Below are 24,903 nucleotides of genomic sequence, written 5' to 3'. Positions count from 1 at the left end.
ACGCTCGTTGTCCACATGCCGCTGTGCCGAGGATCAGAACTCGCTCCAATACTAAAGTGCTTCAGGGTTAACTGATTAACTCTCAGATTAGATTCTTCAGGACGGTGAGTGAAATGGAGACATGATCTTCACTCAGTAGTATTGAGGTTCCTCCTGCACTCACGGAGGATACAATCCAGTATAACAAGCGAGAACACGTGTGTTTGGGGTTTTATATGTTTTTATTTGATACTGTGGTGTTTCAGTCATCGTTTTTATTTATTAACTCACACAAAGATTTTTACTACAATTACACAATTACAGTCACATTTCACTTTCAAAAAGCACATTAAGATGAGTTACAGGAGAATGTTGCACTCTTCAGACTGTGTGTGTGTGTGTGTGTGTGTGTGTGTGTGTGTGTGTGTGTGTTTGTACTGAGTGAGTACTGATGGTGTGTTATAGATGATGATTATGAGTGACTGAAGGAACCTGGTACTAAAACCTCCACATTTCTGTTAAACACTAAGCTACAGAACTGAGACACTGCTTCATGTCTTCAGTACTCCGGTCATGTGGTAATTCAGTGCTTCGGTACTTTGGTACTGCCCAGGTGACAGAGCTTCACGTTTTCTCCATGTTGCTGTTTGAGGAAACTACACGAGAGATCTGTCATCAGTCCTGAGCACTCATGCTGCAGAGACACAGAGAAAGAGTTCAGGGATTTGATCTCACAACCTGCTGGATACGAGCTGAGATATTGCTGACTTTCTCTGTTTCTCTCTGTTATGATCTCCGTTATTCTCTCCGTTCCTCTCTCCATTTCTCTCTTTGTTTCTCTCTCTGTTATTCTCTCTGTTTCCCTCTGTTTCTCTCTCCGTTTCTCTCTCCGTTTCTCTCCCTGTTATTCTGTCTGTTATTCTCTCTGTTTCCCTCTGTTTCTCTCTCCGTTTCTCTCTCCGTTTCTCTCCCTGTTATTCTCTCTGTTATTCTCTCTGTTTCTCTCTGTTTCTCTCCACACAGCTGAATAAAATACAAATGAAATAAAAACAGAGTTGTGTACCTGTTGGTTTGGGGTGCATCAGAGTCAGAGGCAACTCCACTGACACATCACTGAGAGAGAAAAAGACAGAAATAGATAGAGAGAAGGACAGAAAGAGAGAGAGAGAGAGAGAGAGAGAGAGAGAGAGAGAGAGAGAGAGAGAGAGAGAGAGAGAGAGAGGGAGAGAGAGATGATAATAGAAACATAATTAAAACAGGCAGTTCAGGATGGATTTTTTAAATTATTTGAGAATTTTGTTGTTTAATATTAAGATGATAAAGTTTACCTGCCAGTCAGACCTCCCAACAGGCTGAAACAAACACACACACACACACACGATAAACATTATTTATGGGGAATTTATGAGATTATTATTAATTGATTATTCAGAGCGTGTGTCTCACCCTCCTCCAGACACCAGCAGATGAACTGTGACTTTATAAAAAACCATGATTCCCAAAACCTCTCTCTCCATCCCTGGCCTCAAACTGCACACACATACACACACACACACACAAACAACATTAATCACCATAATCATAATAATAATAACAAACAGCAGTGTAGGTGTGTGTAGGGGAATTGGTGTGTGTGTGCGTGTGTTTGTCGGGGGGGGGGGGGAGGGGGGTTAGACTGACATGGTGGTGGACGCCAGGTTAGTGTCCTCATATTTTAGTTTTCCGTCCACAGCGAGTCCTCGTTTCTCTCTGTTCTGAGTCAGAAGCGGTGTGATGCGTAAAACTTTCTCAAATGTTGAGTTCACATCCACCGTCTCCCTGTGAGGAGCAAACAAACAGCCCTCGTTCACTTCCCCTAAACACTCTGTAGTGTGCATTAGACAAGTTACACTCACAACACGCAAGCACAACCACAAAAAGAGGAAACACATCTGCTGAGGGCTGTGTTTAGTACAAGGGGCGGAGTTCTAATTACAGATGGGGTTAGTAAAATGCCATATTTAGTTTGAGAGGGGGGTTAGTTTGAGAGGTGGGGTTAGTTTGAGAGGTAGGTTTAGTATGAGGGTTGGGGTTAGTATGAAACGTGGGGTTAGTTTCAGAGGTGGGGTTCATATGAGAGGTGGTTTTAGTATGAGAGGTGGGGTTAGTATGAGGGTTGGGGTTAGTATGAGAGGTGGGTTAGTATGAGGGTTGGGGTTAGTTTGAGAGTTGGTTTTAGTATAAGGGTCTGGGTTCATTTGATAGGTGGGTTAATATAAGGGTTGGGGTTAGTATGAGAGGTGGGGTTAGTATGAGAGTTGGGGTTAGTATGAGAGGTGGGATTAGTATGAGGGTTGGGGTTAGTATGAGGGTTGGGGTTAGTATGAGAGGTGGGGTTGGTATGAGGGTTGGGGTTAGTATGAGAGGTGGGGTTAGTATGAGGGTTGGGGTTAGTATGAGAGTTGGGGTTAGTATGAGGGTTGGGGTTAGTATGAGAGTTGGGGTTAGTATCAGAGGTGGGATTAGTATGAGGGTTGGGGTTAGTATGAGGGTTGGGGTTAGTATGAGAGGAGGGGTTAGTATGAGGGTTGGGTTAGCATGAGGGTTGGGGTTGGTATGAGGGTTGGGGTTAGTATGAGAGGTGGGGTTAGTATGAGAGTTGGGGTTAGTATGAGAGGTGGGATTAGTATGAGGGTTGGGGTTAGTATGAGGGTTGAGGTTAGTATGAGAGGTGGGATTAGTATGAGGGTTTGGTTAGCATGAGAGGTGAGGTTAGTATGAGAGGTGGGGTTCGTATGAGAGGTGGGATTAGTATGAGGGTTGGGGTTAGTATGAGAGGTGGGGTTAGAATGAGGGTTGGGGTTAGTATGAGAGGTGAGGTTAGTATGAGAGGTGGGGTTAGTATGAGAGGTGGGGTTAGTTTGAGACCTGGGGTTGGTATGAGGGTTGGGGTTAGTATAAGGTGTGGGTTTTAATAGACAGTAAAGCACAGTGCGTGGAACTGATGTGTGGAAGTCGTAGATACTCACGAAAACTCTTCATTCAGTACAGATTTGGTGTATTTATCAGCAGAGTAAAGAACCACATCTGTTGTCTGTTCAACTGCAAAACACCAGTTATTATTATTTTTAAAAAATATCATTAAATGATTCATAAAATAATTAAAGCATCTGTATCATGTCATTTCTGTGTTGTTCTTTCCATGTTGCTTCTATTTTACTTTACTGAGGTGTGTGTGTGTGTGTGTGTGTGTGTGTGTGTGTGTGGACAGAATTAAACTCACCAGTAATTTTGATTTTATTCACCACTTTGTTGGTGTCGTTCTTTACCTTCACATTAACAGGAATGGTTTCTCCATGGTAATAAATCTGTGAGCAACACCAATAAAACATGATGTGTTAATTCTCACTGTATCTCACACACTACGACATGATACCACAACACTACAACACTACAACAATATAACACTGTGACTCTGAAAGCGTACGTCTTTCTCCAGAGACGCCTCCAGCAGCAGCGATTTGTCTGACAGCATGAAGCTCTTACAGAGTTCTGCTCTCTGTCCGGTTCCTGTGTTCAACGGAGCATACTGAGACTTACGGATAAGCAGACGGCACGTGTCCCTGAAAGACACACACACACACACACACACACACACACATGCACGCGCGTGCACATACATCACAGATTTTATTTAAAATACTGGCAAATCATCTTATTATATATACACTGGAAAATGAAATCATAAATTAAATATTCCCACATAAACATTGACACAGCACAGTCTGAGTAAAAACTAGCATAGTGTATGTGTATTAGCATATTCATATTAGCACACAACTTAGCATAGCACCAAGTAAAATAAGTATAGCAGAGATATTAGCATACACAATATTCTACCGGTATTCACACACAATGTAAACTGAACATCAGCATATTAGCATGTAACACCGTGTAACCAAATAATTACAATAATTTAGCATAAACTATTAGCATACAGCATATTCCATTAGTGTTAGCATGTTGTGTATTATAGGTACAGTGAGCATTAGCATAAACATTGAATATTTTGTACAGTATAAATAAATTGGATATAGTGATATTAGCATATATTATGACATCATACTCACTTTTTATCAATTTTCTCGGACGGATCGTCAGCCTGTTTAGCTACATACGCTTTCACCTCGAAGTCCACGCCGCAGGGCTGGAAAAGAGGAACCCATGAGACATGTTCTTCACCTCTACATCTGTTTAGATATGACATTTTTATTCAGGATGAATTAGCGAGAGAGTGTAGCACCTTCTTCCCCTGATCGTCAGGTCCGGGCTGCAGTGTAATGGAACACGGAAGATTGGTTGGGATCTGAAATGGAAAAAAACAAAAACAAACAGGAAGTAAAATTCCATTAGAAAGATAAAACAACAATCCAGTGGGAAAATGTGTGCCTGCAAATGTGTGGACTGAGTGAGTGTAGGACTGAGAACGCTTCACTCTGCTTTAATAAGCACTATCACCCTGGCTGGAATCATCATCATCATCATCATCATCATACATCCTTCCAGATTTCTACTGGCCCTAATGGAGTTTAATGTGGAATGAATGGTTACTGATGGTCCCTGATGATCTAATTATATTTTGAAGACACGAGACAATATTCCATCCCTGTTGGGTTCTGGTGGTGTTTAACAGGAACTAGAGAATCTTTAATGGAGATTTATAGGAACCTGATGGATGGAAACCATTAGAGTCGGCAAGACGTCACTACAACATGCCGTCTTAACTCTTATCGTCTTTTAAAGGTGCTGTAGTCGATACTGTAGGACTTGTTTAGTGTGTGTGTGTGTGTGTGTGTGTGTGTGTCGTACATCGAAGGTGAAGGCGTATGCTTGTTCTCCAGCTTTCTTCAGCAGTATGTTGTGCATGTCAGTGAGTTGTGGTTTGTATCCAACGTCAGGATAAATCTGAACGTGATTAATCCAGATGTCCTTCCTGAAAATCAGCCCGATCACGTCCAGGTCCTCATTACCATATCGAAATGCACAGCACAGCTGAACCCACACTGTACACACACACACACACACACACACACACACACACACACAAGTAAATAAATAAATAAATGAATGAAATAAAACTCACTGTTTTTGTACGCGTACACATATTTATAACGTCTTATTTTGTGTTAATAAAGTATAATACAAAGTATTTATTACCTTTCCGGTCCCCCAGGTCTTTGGGGTCGATCTTCACCACACCCTCTGTGAGACACACACACACACACACACACACACACACACACACACACATGCACAGTCTCAGTAAAACCTGTTACACTTAACATTATTTAACTCTTTACTTAGTTTCAGGTTTATTTGTTTCTCACCAACAGGCTCCACGCTGTCCACCTCATCAATATAATCCCTCTTTCCCAGGTACAGAGTGAGCTGAACACACACACACACACACACACACACACACACACACACACACACACACACAACAAATAATCATTTTTATGTTTTTGATTTTATGCTAATTACATGAATCTCAGTAAATTATGTAATTTTGCAGAACGTTTGTGTTTTTTCGCTCAAAACAAATTCAATTAAAATGATGATTAGAGTGAAATATTTATGTTTAGAATAAAGTCACATCTCATGATGTGGATCAGAGAGAGAGAGGAATGACTCACCTGACCATTACCACTGGTCTTCTTGTAAACTCTGAAACAAACAAAAAAACAAACAAGCAAATAATTACATAAATAGATAAATAGATAAATAGATAGATAGATAAGGAAACCAAAAAAGGCTCATCCCACTAGGTACATATTGTTCTTATGGATTAAATAAATGATTAATTAAATACATTTACATACAAACTATTCATATTAAGGCGTCTATTTACTGTATAAGTTATAAATGCAGAATGCAGAGTATTGTTTATTAGAGAGTATATTGGAGTATTGTTTCAGTAAACGTGTACTCACTTGTCCACCATGTTTCCTGAATCACAGAATAATTATCTGTAAAATATTTTCAGTGTTATTTACAATTCTGTACATAAATCTACATATTAACACCAGAGACAGAGCAGACTGTTGTAGTGAAGATGAGTGTGTGTGTGTGTGTGTGTGTGTGTGTGTGTGTGTGCGTGAATCTGATATAATGAGATTACAGCTTTACAGAATTAGATTACAGATTAAAGAATTAAAATCCTCTTAAATTCAGCGAGTTGGATTTCTGTATTTAACCTTTACTTTATTTATATAATTTACACGCACACTGTGTTTATTCCTAAACAAGTCTTACACTTTTTATATTCATTCTTCATTAATGCGCTGTTAGCTGTTTAAATCATGAATAATTCTGTCTCGTGTCGGAGAGTTTATTTAAAACACTGAAGCTATGTTTTAAACGTCAAAGTCAAAATGTCAGACGCGACTCAGTGAAGTGAGAAAGTAGAGTTTTTATCTGAGATGTAATTAGAAAACTAACACTACGGTTATCAGTAAATGGTTTGTTTTCTGTAAAACACAGAGCAGTTCAGTCTCTCTCTCTCTCTCACTAATAACTCCACATGACACTAAATAACCGTTATCAACATTAATAAACACTGAAATCCCGCAGAACCACCAAACGACATTACATTCTAAACTAACCCAGATTACATTTATTCATTATATTCGTGTTAAACTGAGAAAAAGGAACTTTAATGACAATGTTTTTGGTGTTTTTCTGCTTTTCACTCATAATTTTTACATTTAAAGTCCAACTGTTCTCATGTCACAGGATGAGTATATTTACTGGCTTCTGTCGAGTCATATTTACACTTCAAGGTAAATGTGTGTGTGATAATATGTGGAAATATAAACGGGTCAGGAAATCAATCTAATTAATCTGGGACTGTAAAAGCAAATACACCTCACACTGTGGCTATTCATCATCTAAATTTTTTTCAATTTAGTGTTGATACTGCAGATCTACAGGCCAATCACAAAGTGCCTCATTGAGCATCACTGCGTGGTAAAGTGAGCATCACTTACAATGCTCTCTCTCTCTCTCTCTCCCTCTCTCCCTCACTCTCCCTCTCTCTTGCTCTCTCTCCCTTGCTCTCCCTCTCTCTCCCTCTCTCCTCAACTCTCTCCATCTCTCTTTCCCTCTCTCTTCAACTCTCTCTCCCTTTCTCTCCCTCGCTCTCTGTCGCTCTCCCTCGTTCTCTCACGCTCTCCCTCGCTCTCCCTCTCTCTTTCCCTCTCTTCAACTCTCTCCCTTTCTCTCCCTCTCTCTCTTCAACTCTCTCCCTCTCTCTCTCTTTCTCTCCCTCGCTCTCCCTCGCTCTTCCTCTCTTTTCCTCTCTCTTCAACTATCTCCCTCTCTATCTCCCTCTCTCCCTTTCTCTCCCTCGCTCTCCCTCCCTCTCTCTTTCTCCCTCGCTCTCCCTCTCTGTCTCCCTCCCTCTACCTCTCTCTCCCTTGCTCTCCCTCGCTCTCTCTCTCTCCCGCTCTCTCCCTCGCTCTCCCTCTCTCTCCCTCACGCTCCCTCTCTCTCCCTCTCTCTCACCCTCTCTCCCTCTCTCTCCCTCACTCTCTCCTTCTCATGAGAAACTCACAGGTATTTTTGGAGTGATGATAATGTGGTGTGATTTTGTCCAATTTCATGGCAAATGAAGTCATAAAAAATATACACACATAAACCACACCCCTAACTCTGCCTACAACACCTTCCTAGTCCTCAGAGTCGTGTAAACTGTGATGAAATTTAACGAGATATAAAGTCCCTGCAGATGTCCTTCTTCCTGTCTTACCTCGTGTCCTGATGTGTGCTTGCAGTCGATTTCTCCTCGTCTCAGTGTTGTGGCTGTGGTGTGAGTGTGTGTGATTTATACCTGCATCCTGATCCCTCATCCCTCACCTTCCACTAATCCCTTCAACTAATCACTAATGCACTATTTACAGCCACGATGAGGTAAAAATAAAACCTGGGATTGAGGTAAGACATGTGTTCAGGTGATGGACTGTTGTAGGAAGGCATGGGGTGGGCGGTGGGGCATGGAGTGGGCGAGGGGCGTCCTAGAATTCATCACTACTTAGATTTCTAACTCCACCATCAGCCACTCCGTCCGTAAAACACTGTAGTAAACTCACTGCTATTAAACACACAGCCAAACATCAATCTGGGGTCAGATCATTTAGGCTCAGGGTCAAAGGTCATCTCTGATTGAGTTCTCTGCATTATGGGATGTGTTTTTGTCCCGTCTGGTGGCTGAGACGGTTTCAGAACGCTGTGTGGCGTCAGTGTGGGATTTGCGTGTGTGTGTGTGTGTGTGTGTCGGGGGGGGGGGGGGGGGGGGGGACTGACAGATGGGGGAACTCCTAAACTTAATGCACTTAAGCTTCAGCTTAGTATATACATATATATATATATATACGCACACACACACACACGGTAGACTTACATGAACCTCATCACTGAACACTGAAGAGAATCAAAGTGATTTCCATCAGACACTAGAAAGACAAATAAAAGATTATTAGGTTTATTTCTGGACATATTTACTCTTCAGATCATTCTGCTCTATTGGCACTTTGCTCGTATCAATCATTTATTTCCTGAAGAAAATAAGCAAAATTGTGACACCAGAATAAACAAGAATAAAATAAAATCTTTACGTTAATAAGACAAAAACAAAACGCAGCTTGTCGTGTTACTGAGAAACTGCAACGAAGCGTAAATTACTCAGTCCTGAAGATGTGGGAAACCTTTACCTCTGACACTGGAGACTCCTTCCATAAACATTACGTTTACAGAAGACTTCACCAGATCCGTGATTAATGTACATGTCCCTGTGAACCAGCTGTTACTATAGAAACAATAATGTATCAGAGTGAGCCCATTAATATAAACCGATGATGTGCTGCTGCACTACTGTCAGAGCCGCTGTTATAGAGAACTAATCAACACCTGACGACCAATCAGAAAGTAATAAATAAATAAATAAACATAGGGCTGACTTTACTAAGTGCTCTTCTGTGTGTGTGTGTGTGTGAGTGTGTGTGTGTGTGTGTGTGTGTGTGTAATGCGTAATGACCTTTGGCTGCTTTGGTTAATCCCCTTTGCTAAAAGTGCTGAAGTTCTGAAATAGCACTAATAATACTTGAGTGACTGCACATACACACACACACACACACACACACACACACCCTTATTTCATCACCTATTAAACTCTAATCTGATATTTTACTCACTTAATCCTTATTTTCCAAGAATGTGTTTTTAAAACTATAATCTGACTAACCTGTTCTTCTCACAGACTGATGACCTTTGACCTTTACAGATTTAAAGTTGAATTAAAAGAGTTAAATCCCTGTGATTAAAAAGGTTTCTGATTGTGAGGAGGTATTAAAAACTCTGAACACAGTAAATGTAACGGAATGAATAAGGTACAGAGTAATTAGGGAAAGGTATTTTCCCCTATAAAAAAAGCAAACAATAAAAGTTGGAGTTTCTTGATTGTTTTTAACTAAAACATTTCTTCTTCATCTAACTGAGAGAAAAATAATGACTTATTTTAAACAGTAAGGGAAATGTAATTGTTCTAGATTTAAGCAGGTTGATGTTAATGACATTCTCTTTCTTTTTACAGCGTCACTGATTTAAAAATGTTATCTCTAATATCACTGCTCATATTCAGAAGACATTAGCGCTGTGGCTAACTCAGAACTTCACGTTCACACCACGCGCCTGATAAATCTCTCATAATTCAGCTCCTAAATTAAACAATCTGATTAAAAATTATTGATTATGAGCATGGGCGCACAGTGGGTTAATGGTTAGTGTGTTCCCCTCACACCTCCAGGGTTGGGGGTTCGATTCCCATGGCTGCCCTATGTGTGTGGAGTTTGTATGTTCTCCCCGTGTTGCAGGGTTTCCTCCGGGTACTCCGGTTTCCTCCCCCAGTCCAAACACATGCATTGTAGGCCAAAGTGTCCGTAGTGTATGAATGGGTGTGTGAGTGTGTATGTGATTGTGCCCTGTGATGGATTCGTACCCCGTCCAGGGTGTACCCCGCCTTGTGCCCTGATTCTCCCTTGGATCGGTTTCAGGTTCCCCTGTAGGATAAGCGATATAGAAAATGGATGGATGGATTATGAGCTCCAATAACGTTAATACATTATACTGTGTGTGTGTGTGTGTGTATGTGTGTGTATGTGTGTGTGTGTGTGCGTGTGGTCAGACAGGTACTGCAGTGCCTCTCTGCGGCTGCTCTCCCGGGCCGCGTCCCAAACCGCGCACTCCAGTCCTACACAGTGCCACTCCAGCAGGCTGAATTGAGGAGCACGTGACAGTTTAATGGCATTTTGCTGCACGGCTGCGACACAGAAATGTCAGAAGTGTCACCAGCACCGTCACAAGCAGCACGTTCACATCGTAGGACATCTAACGAGGCGAACTATTTAGTATGTTAGTAGGCGGATTGGGACGCAGCCGCCGCCTCACAGAGTCCCGCAGAGAAACTGATGGAAGGAGGCAAGTTGTGAGGAAAAGAAAAAGGCGGCATTTAATGTCCTCTTAAAGGGTAAATTCATTTAAAATGGCGGAGTCCGGTCCGTTTAGGGGTCTGCCCCGGATCCGGAGGGCTGCGGTAAGATTACTACCTTTTTTTTTTTTTTTTTAAAGGTTTTATTTTTAATGTCAGATTTTTCCCCCTCTGTATAGCATCCGAGCTAACTGAGGCGGTTAGCATAGCATCAGCTGGCTGTGTTCCAAATCCACTCAGCGTTATACACATTAATAATAATAATAATAAGAAGAAGAAGAAGAAGAATGGATTGTATTTAAACATTATCTTTCATTTCTATTAAAAGGGTTTTTTGGAAAGAAAAATATTTATGAGGAAATTTGTTTTGATATCAACAACACCATCAATCCGTAATCTGTAATTAATGTGAATATTAATGATTAAAAAATGATGTCCAAACACGGTATATATTCATCCTTATGTTTATTGATGTACATTTTAATCTGACATTTTTATTGCTCCACAGTGAAATACATCACAAAGCATTGTCTAATATAATTTACACCATATGATGAAAATATTAAAGTAAAATAAATTGAAGGTTAAATGTGTAGTAGTGAAATTTAACACACAATATAAATAATGTAAAACTCTTAAACTGAAGCCAGTTCTCCGTAACGGAGTGTAATTCAGTGAGAACAGTGTGTTAGAGATGTGTAAAATCGTAATCCTCACTGGCTTTTATTGATTTAGTGTCTCTCAGTCTCTCAGATTAGTGATTCTACGGTAAATCTGTAAATTTACACCCGAATGGGTTATGTGCCATTCCACTGTATTACACATAACTTTATGTATGGACTTTAATGTTGATTGCTTTATATATGTGTGGATTTCTTGAGTTAATACTGATGGTTGGTGAAAATTTCATGTGAATAACCTCATTGGAAAAGTATTTCCTGAAAAAAGTTGATGTGTTCAATACTTATTTCCTCCACTGTATATATATATATATATATATATATATATATATATATATATATATATATATATATATATATATATATATTAGGATGGTTGATATACACACACACTCGCTGATAATCAGGTGTGATCTGAAGTCAGAAGTCAGAATTTATAGTGAAATGTCTGGGGGTTCCACCAGGGAGCGCTATCAGACTGTACACCTCTATTACTGCTAATGTTAAAATCAAATCAGTCATTTAATCAGAAATAAACAGATAAACAGACAGATATTATGGTAGACTTATCTGTATTTTTCAGGCCTCAATTCCTGGAAATCTGCACCTGGTTCTGGTTCTGACGCCCAAAACTCAGTCTCAAGGCACTGGCACAGACCTGGGCTTCCGCTTCTGTCAGGACGACTTCACTATCAAAATGCCTGTGAGGAACACACACACACTCACACTGTCACACGCTCTCCACACGCTCGCACACACACACACACACACTCACATACACATTCACACACTCACACTCATACACACACACACACACACACACATGCTCAAACACACATTCACACACACTCACACTTTCACACACTCACATTTACACACACTCACATTTACACACACGCTCACACACACACACACGCTCACACACACATTCACACACCCAGCTGGGGAGAGAGACCTGATATTCCTCCCTCTTTCCAGTTTAACTTCTTATAAATTCCTGTCTCATAAAGTTCTCTCATCACCTCCTCATCTCCTCCGTACTGCTCCACATCTCCTCAGCGTTCTCAGAGTTCTCCTCACGTTTTACAGTTCCTCAGTCACCCTACATGTCGAGGGCGAGGTCTGCACACACTAACAAAAATTATATTTAGAGATGAACCTCATTTGCCTCTCTTTCTTTCTTTCTGTGTGTGTTTGTGTCAGGTGATCATGCTGAGTTCAGTCACTGATCTGCTGCGCTATATTGACGAGAACCAGTTGAGCGCTGATTTCAGTGGAACTCTCGAGTGCTGCTCCACAGACTGGATCGTCCTGAAGACGGTGAGCAGATTCACACACACACACACACACACACACACACACACACACATACTTAAACATGTCGAAGCTAAACTGGTGGCCACGATCCTCCATTACTGGTTAGCAAAATTAAACACACAGTTTACACACACTGATCATTTATTGGTGCATAATGACACCTGTGTATCTCAGGGTTGTGTAGTATCTGTGTATGTCAGGGTTGTGTAGTACCTGTGTATCTCAGGATTGTGTAGTACCTGTTTGCGCCCCCTGCAGGCCATAGAGAGTTTTGCGGTGATGGTGAAGGACGTGGCTCAGCTGCTGCAGGTGTTTGGAACGGAACTAGCCGAGACTGAACTGCCCGAGGAACCGAACGCCATCGAGTACCTGCTCCGCTCTCACACTGACAAATACAGACAGATGAAGGTACACACCTGTCTCACTGACTGTCTCACTGAGACACACCTGAGACCAACTCAGTTTCACTGGACATGAACAATAACATAATGAAACTGTCGTTCGTGTGTGTGTGTGTGTGTGTGTTGAAAGTAGTGAACAGGTGACTGAATAAGTGAGTAAACGAGTATGTTTTTGATGACAGGATGATATTCGCTCAGTGATGAAGGAGGGACGTCAGATCCTGTCTAATCTAGAAGGAGTTAAAAGGACGGAGGACAGGGACATTGCTCAAGACAGGGACACTGTACACAGGTCATCATTCATATCTGTTAATTATTAATAATCCATAAATATCAATCATTAATCATTTATCTCATCATTCTGCAGTTGCAATTATTGATTTCTGTTATCTGATCAGTGATAAATAGGAAACTGTAGAACTCTCGGAATGTGATACTCAAGAACTGAACTGAGAGAGCGCGCGTGTGTGTGTGTGTGTGTGTGTTTGCAGACTCCTCACCCAGCTCAGGGACATGGAGATGGCGTTTGATGGGTTTTTTGAGAAGCACCACCTGAAAATGCAGCAGTACCTGCAGCTCCTCCGCTACGAGCTGAGTTTTCACGAGGTGAGCCAAGGAGAACCTTCTCTCTGTGGAACCGCTGCAGATAGAACCCACACCAACACACATCACACACCACTGCTTCATCTGTACAAAAGACATCAACACATTGGGTGAGTAAAGATGAGTAAAGGTGTGAGTAAAGGTCATACATGATGTTACAGATGGAGGGGAAGCTGGATGATCTGATTAGCCGAGAGAAAGCGATTCCTGCTGCAGGATTGACAGCGGCTCAGACACAACAACTCATCGCTGAACTACACACTCTCGACTCCATCGCTGAGGTACAACACCCTCACACACACACAGAGAGAGAGAGAGACAGCATGTACAATACCTGTAACATACTGCAGTCTATAAGGTAATAAACATTAAAAAAACAAGGTTTTTCCTTCTCAATGTGTGTGTGCGTGTATGTGTGTGTGTGTGTGTAGGAGGAGATGGGTCATGCTCAGATTGTTATCCTTCACGGTCATCAGTTAGCAGCGAGTCATCACTACGCTCTGGCTCTCATCGTCCAGCGCTGTAACGAGCTGCGTCATCACTGTGACACACTGACCACGGCCCTGCGCAACAAACACACTTCGCTCACACACACACACACTCTGCAGCTACGCCTCGAGGAGGTATACACACATACACACACACATGCATTAATAACGTAATTAATAACACATATTAATAACTACATATCTAAGGAAACCTGTGTTCATTGTGTGTGTGTGTGTGTGTGTGTGTGTGTGTGTGTGAGTAGGCAGTGCGTTGGTGTGATGAGAGTGTGTATCTGTTGGCCGGTCAGATGGTGGATAAATTCCAGTCTAAAGAAGGAGCTCAGGAAGCTCTGAGTGACATCGAGAGACTGCTGGAGTCCAAACCAACTCTCAGCTACACTACTGACACACACACACCTGAGATACGGGTACACACACACACACACACACACACACACACACACACACACACACACACACCTGAGATACAGGTACACACACACACACCTGAGATAGAGATACAGATACACACACACACACACACACACACCTGAGATACAGGTACACACATACACACACACACACACACACACACACACACCTGAGATACCTGTACACACACACACACACATACACACACGTACACACACACACCTGAGATACAGGAACACAGACACACACCTGAGATACAGACACACACACACACACACACACACACACACACACCTGAGATAAGGTACACACAGACACACACACACACACACACACACCTGATATACACACACACACACATACACACACACACACCTGAGATACAGGTACACACATACGCACACATACATGGCTGATGTCAAATGTCAATAAACATACATAAACAGATACAGTAATAAGAATGCAGAGCTAATGCGTGTGTGTGTGTGTGTGTGTCAGGCTCAGGAAACAGTAGTGATGGAGAAGTATTCCTCAGTGCAGGTGATGCTGGAGAACAGACAGGCATGTTTGCGTAAACTCGCCTGCGTTCAGGTGAGACCCATCCAGCCTGTCTCCCCGAGACCCGAGAGCCCGACCCGCCTCAAATCCCCGCTGTTCTCCCCCAAACACAGTACGCCATCATCACCACCTTCATCATCAGCATCGACTTCTTCTTCTTCGCTGTTACAGAGTTATAACGTTACAGCATTATTACAACATGTTATTACAGTGTTATTACAGCGTGTTATTACAGCATTATTACAGTAACCCATAATCCTGCATCTGTGCCTTCTGTGTAAAGAAAACACTTGACTGTCTCACCAGAAGAGAACTCAGTGTAGTGAAGGTCTCTATCTCACACTCTTCCTCCTCCTCTCCAACTCCTCTCCTCTCCTCCCCCTCTCCTCCTCTCTGCCTTCAGGTTTTGATGTGAATTCCAGTCTGAAGTTCTCCTTTGATCTCTCTCTCCCAGGAAAAAGAACCGCACGCAAGAACAGCTGCACCAAGAAGGTGAGACTGTACAACTCGGTCAGTCAGCCACGTTTGTGTGTTGTGTTTATCAGTTAGGGCATAACTGTGTGTGTGTATGCGCAGATTGAGGTGATGCACCAGGAGAGTCGTGGCAGCGTGTGTCAAGAAGCAGAAGGAGCAGAGAACCCCGAACAGCAGACATGGTCTGAACACACACACACAATGTCACTTGTCTCACTTTCTCTCATTTGTATCACTGTATCTCATCTGTGTGTGTGTGGGTGTGTGTGGGTGTGTCTGTGTGTGTGTGTGCGCTGCAGTCATGTGATGAAGGAGCTGATTGACACGGAGAAGGTTTATGTGGAGGAGCTGCTCAGTGTTCTACTGGTGAGAAACACAATAAACACACACACACACACACATAAACAGATACACACAAACACATACACACACTGTGTGTACATCTATTGTGTTTGTGTGTTAGGGTTACAGAGCTGAGATGGATAACCCTGCTCTGTCTCACATCCTGCCATCCGAACTGAAAGACAAGAAGGAGGTTTTATTTGGAAATCTGCCAGAAATTTACAAATTTCACAGCAGGTATAAACACACAGACACACAAACACATACACAGACACACATATACACACAAACACATACACACCACACAAACACATGCACACATGTACACATACATAGACACATATATACACATACACACACATCCACCCACACACATATATACACATACACACACACATACATACACAGATACATATATACACATACACATATACACAAACACACACACACAAACGCATGCACACATATACAAATACACATATACATCCACTCACACATATACACATACATACACACACACACACACACACACACACACGATCATGCGGCAATTTTGACAGTGTTTGGAAAGCAACCCATGGAGACACTGGTGTGTGTGTGTGTTAGGATATTTGTTCAGGACCTGGAGAGCTGCAGGCAGACTCCAGAGAGAGTGGGAGCAAGATTTCTGGAGAGAGTGAGTGGGAAACACACAGATACAACACATGAACATACTAATACACACTGTAATATACACTAATACACACTACACACTAATACACTGTATACTACACACTAATACACACTGTAAAATACACTACACACTAATATTCACTACACACTAATACACACTAAAATACACTATACACTAATACACACTGTAAAATACACACTATAATATATACTACTACTACATTACACACTAATACACACTACACTACACTCCAGTACACACTAATATACTACACACAAATACACACTGTAATATACACTACACGACACTAATACACAATGTAATATACACTACACACTAATACACACTGTAATAGACACTACACTACACACTAATATACAGTGTAATGTACACTACACTACACTCTAATACACACTGTAATATACACTACACACTAATATACACTAATGTACACTACACTACACACTAATACACACTGTAATATACACTACACTACACACTAATACACAATGTAATATGCGCTACACTACACACTAATATACACTGTAATGTACACTGTTCTCAATACAGTACATGAGAACTATACCTATAGATGATCTTATTACGTTTGTGTGTGTGTTCCTGCTTGGTGTACTGAATGGTGTGTGTTGCAGAAGGAGAATTTTCAGGTGTATGAGCGTTACTGTCAGAATAAACCTCGCTCAGAGGCCATGTGGAGGCAGTGTGCAGACTCTCCATTTTTCCAGGTACAGGAACTGCACTCACGTTCATACACTAGACAACACACATGACACACACAGAGTACACACGCACTGTATACAGTATACACATACACACAATAGCAAACTCAATAGTGTACAGGAGATGAATTACACTACAGTGTGTGTTGTTTCGGCGATATAAATTAAAAAAGCACAGCCCGGCACTGAGTGAGTGTACCACTGGCTGTGTCCTAAACAGCACATTGTACACTATATTATTACCCTACACAGTATGTACTAGTAGCAACCAAAATGGGGCAGCTTAAATTTCCTACTAGTTGGCGTCCATGATGTAGCGACCTTCTAACTCTAAACATTGTCCAAAAAAAAGTTAGATCTAGCCTATGTCTAGTTGTAATGTCTCCACCCATCTGCTGGCTCCGCCACTTTAGCTACATTGACCAGGCTATAAGCTTCAAGTGTAAAAGTGTTCGATGTTACTCACTTAATTCTTCAGAGTATTAGTAGGAGACTACATGTCACAGAGTGTCCCAGCTAGAACACAGTAAAGTGGCTAGTGCACTATGAAATATGCGATTGGAGACACAGCCGCAGGATGTTGTAGATCAGCGAGTAAACAGTAAACATGTTCTCGTTCTGCAGGAGTGTAAGAGGAAACTGAAGCACAAACTGGATTTGGATTCGTATTTACTGAAACCTGTTCAGCGTCTGACCAAATATCAGCTCCTGCTGAAGGTACACACCTTACACCAGCACCATGCTGAGCACCTGATCATTTTAAACTCACACACACACACACACACACACACACACACACTACTGCTTACTAATTATTTAAATAATTAAATGATTAAATAAAAAAAACAATTAAAAGCTTTTTCTGCATTGTTCTTTAAATTGGTGCTTCTATTTTACTTTACTGAGGTGTGTGTATGTGTGTATGTGTGTGTGTGTGTAGGAGCTGTTGAAGCATAGTACACAATCGCAGAATGTTTGTGAGATCCAGGGGGCGCTAAATGCTATGCTGGACCTCCTCAAATCTGTTAACGACTCCATGCACCAGATTGCCATCACTGGATACGAGGTGAAGTGTGTGTGTGTGTTTTATTTGCTTTAATATCTTTCTAAGGAGATGGTGCAACTTTAAAACATTAATAGTACTAATACAGTGTGTGTGTGCGTGTGTGTGTGCACGTGCAGGGGGACCTATGTGACCTGGGCCGGGTGTTAATGCAGGGTTCGTTCAGTGTGTGGATGAGCAGGAAGTCGTCACGTGTGAAGGACATGGCTCGGTTTAAACCAATGCAGAGACACTTGTTCCTCCACGAGAGGGCGCTGCTATTCTGTAAAAAACGGGAAGAGAATGGAGACGGAGCCGAACGCACCGCCTCCTACAGCTTCAAACACTGCCTCAGGGTCAGAACACACACACACACAGATTCTAGATCTTAAATTAATGTTGCATTTAAGACCCAAAGCTCCACCCCCACTGTTAGAGCTCAGGGTTAGGTTTAGTAAGTGTTATTAATATGCCATTTTACTCCATTTGGGACAAAACTAAAGTTTGCAGGTGTTATTTGAAACAAAGCCATCATCAGAACTTTACTAAAGTTACTCTTAATTTGTATTTGAAAAAAGTCCAACACTAACACTGCAGGCTAACTGTGTGTGTGTGTGTGTACGTGACTGCCTGCGTGCGTGCGTGTGTTTGTGTGTGTGTGTGTATTGCTCTGCAGATGAGTGCTGTGGGTATCACAGAGAACATCAAAGGTGATATGAAGAAGTTTGAGATCTGGTACAGTGGGAGAGAAGAGGTGTATGTAGTGCAGGTAAACGTCTCAGTTTCATTCTGTATGTTTCAAATGGCTCCCTACTGTCTACACCCTTCTCCCTAATCCCTACACCCACCTCCCTTATACCCCTACACCATAATATCCCTACACCCTGCTCCCTAACATTCCTACACCCTGCTCCCTAACATTCCTACACCCTGCTCCCTAACATACCTACACCCTGCTCCCTAATATCCCTACACCCTGCTCCCTAATATCCCTACACCCTGCTCCCTAATCCCTACACCCTTCTCCCTAATACCCCTACACCATAATATTCCTACACCCTGCTCCCTAACATTCCTACACCCTGCTCCCTAACATTCCTACACCCCTGCTCCCTAACGTCCCTACACCCTGCTCCCTAACATCCCTACACCCTGCTCCCTAATATCCCTACACCCTGCTCCCTAATATCCCTACACCCTGCTCCTTAATCCCTACACCCTTCTCCCTAATACCCCTACACCATAATATCCCTGCACCCTTCTCCCTAATATGCCTACACCATAATATCCCTACACCCTTTTCCCTAACATCCCTACACCCTGCTCCCTAATATCCCTACACCCTGCTCCCTAATGTCCCTACACCCTTCTCCCTAACATCCCTACACCCTGCTCCCTAACATCCCTACACCCTGCGTGTGTGTGTGTTTCAGGCTCCAACAGTTGAGGTGAAGTCAGCATGGCTCAGTGAGATCAGAAAAATCCTCACAAACCATCAGAAAACTGGTCAAGGTTCCCCTCTCTCTATCTCTCTCTCTCTCCTTTTTCTCTCTCTCACACACACACACACACACATACACGTACACAAACACACACGTTAATACAACAATCTCACCTAATTTCGTCAAATCCAATATCTCTCTCTCTCTCTCTCTCTCTCTCTCTCTCTCAGATGAAGGTCATGGTGCTGTAGGCTCTCTCTCTCCTCTTCTGGTGAACAGGTGAAGCTCAGTCAGTGCAGCAGAACACACACACACACGACTTTGTGTTCCTGGTGCTGTTTGATGTTACTGTTCTGTTGCACGCATATATTATTCTGCATCATGAAATTGTGTGTGTGTGTGTGAAAGAGAGAGAGAGAGTATGCAGCAGCATGTATTCCAGACTTCAGCTAAATAAATCTGGATGTGCAGTTCAATTCAGAAATATTGGCACCCTTTAAGAATGAGAAGGAGCAAGCAGTGAACATGTAAAATAATCGCATGTAGTGAGTGATATTTTGATTTCATTTAATCAATTAAATTTTATTTATATAGTGTTTTTAACAGTAGACGTCGTCACATAGCAGCCTTTCAGAAATTTAGATGAACAAGCCAGAGGTGACAGTGAGAAGGAAACCCTGAATCCCTGAGAAGACACGAGGAAGAAAATCTTATTAAAAGCACTGCACAAATAAAATGAGATTAAATTGAATTAAATGAGTTGGAGAGACACGTAGAGGATCTCAGTCCACTCCTCTGTGCAGTTTAATCTTATTTATATTGTTAGGTTCGTCTTTAGAGATCATTATAAAACACTGATTTTCCTAATGATGCTAGCTGATTATAGTGTTTGACATGTGTGCCTCCTTGTATCTGTGCTCCACAGGAATACAAGCTGATGTAAATCACATCAACAGAGATTCTGGAGACCAAAAATAATATTTAGGCAAAAAACAATCATAAAAAAGTTATTATGATAATTATTGTAAAGGAACAATAAGAATGTTTCCACAATTTGTAAAAATCTGAATCATTTCATGTAATGTCTATTTAATGTCTACACAACCATTTTTGTGTTGAAGGGTGCAAATATTTCTGGAGTGGAGAGTCTGGTTTGTAGGTTTGGGGTGATTCCATTCCAGAGTCGTTTGGCCGGGACACACTGTTAAAGTAGAAATGAGTGTTTTATATATAAATACAGTAGAGAATAATAAAGATTAACGTCATTAAGATGTTACATACTGTATGTTTTTAATGTTATTCTGAAGAGTGTTTTTGATTTTAAAACATTTGATGGTTTCACACTTTTATCTCTGTGTATAATACACATTTGGATGATGAGTGTGTTCTGGTACTTCCTAGTTGAATGAGAACTGACCCCAGATCTGTAAAGTTCTTGCTCGTGACTGTGTGTGTGTGTGTGTGTGTGTGTGTGTGTGTGTGTGTGTTTTGTGACTGTTGTGTTCTGTTCGTCCGTGTGCCACTCGATCTGATTCTCTGATTGGTCAGTATGGAGAGGGCGTCGGTCTGCATGCCCTGGAGCCCCGCCCCCATGGCAGCCTGCTCAGGTTGTTTTGATGTCCCTCCTCACAGTAAGGGGGCACCAATGCACTCGGACGAGTCAGGGAGCTCCAGTCCGGTTCTGACAGACCCCGTGATGTTCTCACCTCGACCCCAGAACCGCAACCGCCGCAGTGAGTGTGCGCAGAGATTGGGGTGGGGTTGTCTGGGAGGGGGAGGTGGGTGAATTTCAGGCTGTTTAGAACTTTTAAGTTCAGGGAGCTTTGGTTCGTTCAGGGCAGTTTGAAAGACCATTTGGGGTAATAACTTGGGGTGATTTAAGGATGCTCGGTGTCCTTTCATGAACATTTGGGACCATTTGAACGCTTGTTAGGTTGGTTTGAGGTAGTTTCTAGGTCATTAGGGTCTGTTTGGGGTCGTTAGCATCACATGACCTTTACACTGTTGGGGCCATGTTGGTTAGTTTTGAGGACTTTGGGGCAGTTTGAGGATCCATTAATGACTGTTTGAGGGAGTATACAGTGGCTGCAGGAATGTTTAGGGACATTTGAGGCAGGTGCGTTAGATTGGGGCCTCTTTGGGCATTATTTTAGATGATTTAGTGAACCGTTTTGTGGCTCATAGGGTCTGTTTTGTTATCATTTAGGGCAAGAGGTGATTTATGGTATTCAGGGTTCTAGAGACAGTAATTAACATTTAATTGGTAAAATTATTGGGATCGTGTGTAGTGTGAGGTCGTCGGATTTGTTTTGATCAGGTTGAGTTTGGTAAATGGTTTCTGGTGTGTGTTTCAGGTTGGCCAGGAACTTCAAACTCCGTGGATATTTGTGAGACTTTAGAGGACTGGACCACTGACCTGTCCTTCATCTCCGACTCAGATGAAGAAGATGACGTCCTACTGGTGAGAAACATCTGAATTTAAATATTTAACATGTTAGTTCTGCACAAGAACACCTGAACAGGAGTGTAAAGCACAGTAAAGTTTTGGCTCCTGTCTGAGATGCCAAATGAAGAATTTTTACATCCTTGAGTTTGTCGACATTGAAATGTTTTTCAGGTTCCTGGGAAGTACCGAGCCCTTGTGGATCACCTGAAGTGTGGTAAAGATGAGGTCATCATAAAACACGGCGATGTCATCCACTTACTGCAGGAGAACACGGCGGACCTGTGGTGAATGGTTTATAATAAATCACTATTAAACATTTTGTGTAAATGATCATGAATCAGATTCCAGACTGACGATGGTGGTGTGATTTACACTGCGCTGATTTAGGCACGTAAAAAACCTGACTCGCGGAGGTGAGGGAAAACTTACAGCTGATGCCTTGCACAGAATTCTGGGGAATGTGGACAGAAGCCATGTGATCAGGCCTGAAGGTGACTGTACGGTGAGTGAAACTTTTATTTCGTTGCTGTTTTCACCTCACATTAAATTTGCTGAAAATTCTAACTCTGCTAACTCCGCCCCTCACCTTAACCTCCACCCCTCACCTTAACCTTTATTACCTTCACGTGTGAGAAAAGAGGCAGCGTGTTTCCTTACCATGTGCAACACTTCCCCTCATTAGATGACAGTTTGAGTCGACTTACCCAGAATGCACTGCTGCACTGAGATGCAGGTTCCTGATGAATGAAGCAGATTAAATACCTCAAGTGTTACAGAAATACTCAGAGTCCCCTTTACTCCAGGACAAACTCCAAACCTAAATCATCACACACTCTCTGGAGTAATGATCTCTGTGTGTGTGTGTGTGTGTGTGTGTGTGTGTGTGTTTATGTTTATTCACAGGCTCGGGAAATATAAGCAGAATGATGAACACACCATGATGAGACCCTTCATATTCAAGGAAACATCTACATTATTATCCAGCATGGACACACACACACACGCACACACATCCAATATCGTATTTTGTGGACTATAGGTGGTGTAGTGTGTGCTGAAGCGAGGTGTGTGTCACTGTAATATGCTCATGTATTAGTGTGTTTACGGTAGGTGAGATACTCCAGCAGTTGTAGTGCACAGGATCATACAGGGTTGTGTGTGTGTGTGTGTTTTGTATTATATTTTGTTAAAATCAGTATTTTGTGCTAAACAGGACTGAACTCTATATGGAAAAAAAGCGATCAGATTTGATCAGAAGCTCCACCCATGCTGATTTCAGAACCATGTGTTAGGGTAAAGAATTTCGTGTTTTTCGGATGAATCTTTAGATGAATTATAAAAAATAATTCAGTGCTTGTTATCAGGTTAAGAGTTAGTCTGAGGTTCACTGAGCTGGTTCGTCTGACCTGATGTGGGTTTAGTCCAGAAAATACGGTAAGCGAAGGCCGCCATTCCTTTCCTCCTGTTTTACACTGTTCTTCAATTTCCTTCATCATTGAACATTTCTGACTTTATAGAGCACAACCTGGAACACCTTTACCATCAGCGCAGTGTGACACAACATCGAAAGTGTGTTTACTGGAGGCTTCTGCACCCAGGACTATGAGTCAGGAGAACTTTATTCTGAAGGTAACAGGAGAGCAGAACTCACTGTTGAATTCGCTGATTTCACATTTCTTTGCCAGAATCCCGTCAGCCTCAGTGTAAAGTGAGCTGAGAGTGTGTGTACTGTAATGCTAGCTCATGGATTAGCATGTGTACTATCCTGCTCATTTCTTTTCCTCTAGAGATTCACAGATACAAACTGATCTAAACTATATATTAATAAATTTTAATCAGACTTTGTAGATTCCACACCCTTCAGTGTAAAGCAAACACGATGCTCCTGTCTGATCTTGGCAGGCTTATAAGAGTCATGTTTGCTTCCAGGAAGTGTGCGCTTCTCTACAGGATGCGACAAAATGAACCGTATAGAAAAAACTAGCACTTTTAGGATCTACTTCGTGCCAAACTTCTGTGACATCACACATTTTTACACACAGCGCTTTGTTTCTAATCCAGTTTTATACTTTGGTAGTGTTTTCATAGCATTGTGGATTTTATTACAGTTTATTTGTTAGTTTAATGCCTCCCTGTTTACACACACACACACACACACACTCACACAAAGCAGTGTTAATGAATATTTCAGAGCCTTCCGTCTTCCTCACTGGTGTATGCTAAGCGAGCTTTGCTAATTCCATTGCTCAGGTGGTTATGAAGGTGTGTTTTATAGCTGAATATGAATATGAAGCCATAAATATGAGTAAGGAGCTTTAGATGTTTGAAGGTAGGTGTACAGGAGAAAGTGTATAAAATGGGAGAAGGACTATAAATTACTTTCACTACATGTTTAAGCACAAGATGTATAATGCTATAAAAAGCCATTTTTTCCTCAGTGCAGTGGCTTGAATGTAAATATGCGTTGTTTATTATCTCATTGTGCCAAAATTAATGTATTCATATTTCATTTTTATTTTTCACTGTTAAGAAAAAGCACGCATCCAGCTGCTGTTCGGTGTTGACCGAGCGCAGTTAATTATTTACTCATTAGCTAATGCCTGCTGCTAATCATCTGCTTTATGAACACTGACGGCTTTACGGCTAAATGAACTACAGATTTCACCATGATGTCGTCGTGTGTGGAGTTTGTTTTGTCCTTTTTATTTTACTAATACTGAGTGCTAACTAAAGCTGTGTCCCAAACAGTAGAGTTTATTCTCTC

The 24,903-nt window shown here is 41.8% G+C and overlaps 2 protein-coding genes across 10 annotated transcripts; one reads left to right on the top strand and one right to left on the bottom strand.

Moving 5' to 3' along the window:
- Nucleotides 1-208: 208 nt before the first annotated feature.
- On the bottom strand, nucleotides 209-7,801 carry arr3a (arrestin 3a, retinal (X-arrestin)). Its single transcript, XM_053686861.1, has 16 exons — nucleotides 7,769-7,801; nucleotides 5,952-5,987; nucleotides 5,655-5,685; nucleotides 5,346-5,406; nucleotides 5,176-5,220; nucleotides 4,828-5,021; nucleotides 4,262-4,324; nucleotides 4,089-4,165; nucleotides 3,446-3,581; nucleotides 3,242-3,326; nucleotides 2,988-3,060; nucleotides 1,660-1,797; nucleotides 1,426-1,509; nucleotides 1,308-1,331; nucleotides 1,043-1,092; nucleotides 209-673 (listed from the first exon to the last, which is right to left on the bottom strand). The coding sequence occupies exons 2-16, from the start codon at nucleotides 5,960-5,962 to the stop codon at nucleotides 669-671; spliced, it is 1,077 nt and encodes a 358-aa protein (XP_053542836.1). The 5' UTR covers nucleotides 5,963-5,987; nucleotides 7,769-7,801; the 3' UTR covers nucleotides 209-668.
- A 2,525-nt stretch (nucleotides 7,802-10,326) lies between these two features.
- LOC108276802 (proto-oncogene DBL) lies at nucleotides 10,327-24,809 on the top strand. Of its 9 annotated transcripts, XR_001814984.3 has the most exons (29): nucleotides 10,327-10,606; nucleotides 11,765-11,884; nucleotides 12,385-12,501; nucleotides 12,757-12,906; nucleotides 13,082-13,191; nucleotides 13,391-13,505; nucleotides 13,664-13,783; nucleotides 13,934-14,125; nucleotides 14,254-14,418; nucleotides 14,921-15,092; nucleotides 15,384-15,472; nucleotides 15,557-15,636; nucleotides 15,754-15,820; nucleotides 15,918-16,033; nucleotides 16,403-16,472; nucleotides 17,123-17,215; nucleotides 17,834-17,926; nucleotides 18,150-18,275; nucleotides 18,392-18,607; nucleotides 18,928-19,020; nucleotides 19,685-19,763; nucleotides 19,924-19,972; nucleotides 21,242-21,426; nucleotides 22,048-22,154; nucleotides 22,311-22,423; nucleotides 22,527-22,641; nucleotides 23,043-23,432; nucleotides 23,504-23,573; nucleotides 23,657-24,809. XR_001814984.3 is itself a non-coding variant. In XM_047160838.2 (27 exons), the coding sequence occupies exons 1-27, from the start codon at nucleotides 10,556-10,558 to the stop codon at nucleotides 23,055-23,057; spliced, it is 2,967 nt and encodes a 988-aa protein (XP_047016794.1). In that variant the 5' UTR covers nucleotides 10,327-10,555; the 3' UTR covers nucleotides 23,058-24,809. The 9 variants fall into 9 exon arrangements, 5 of the variants coding, with proteins under 5 accessions (XP_047016794.1, XP_053542975.1, XP_053542974.1 ...); XR_008398149.1 differs by having other exon boundaries at nucleotides 23,043-23,203; nucleotides 23,353-24,809; XR_001814982.3 differs by having other exon boundaries at nucleotides 23,504-24,809.
- Nucleotides 24,810-24,903: the final 94 nt, after the last annotated feature.

This window comes from Ictalurus punctatus, chromosome 16 (assembly GCF_001660625.3).
Source record: "Ictalurus punctatus breed USDA103 chromosome 16, Coco_2.0, whole genome shotgun sequence".
NCBI lineage: Eukaryota > Metazoa > Chordata > Actinopteri > Siluriformes > Ictaluridae > Ictalurus > Ictalurus punctatus.
The sequence above is the reverse complement of the archived record's forward strand: the minus strand, read 5'-3'. Positions and strand labels throughout refer to the sequence as shown.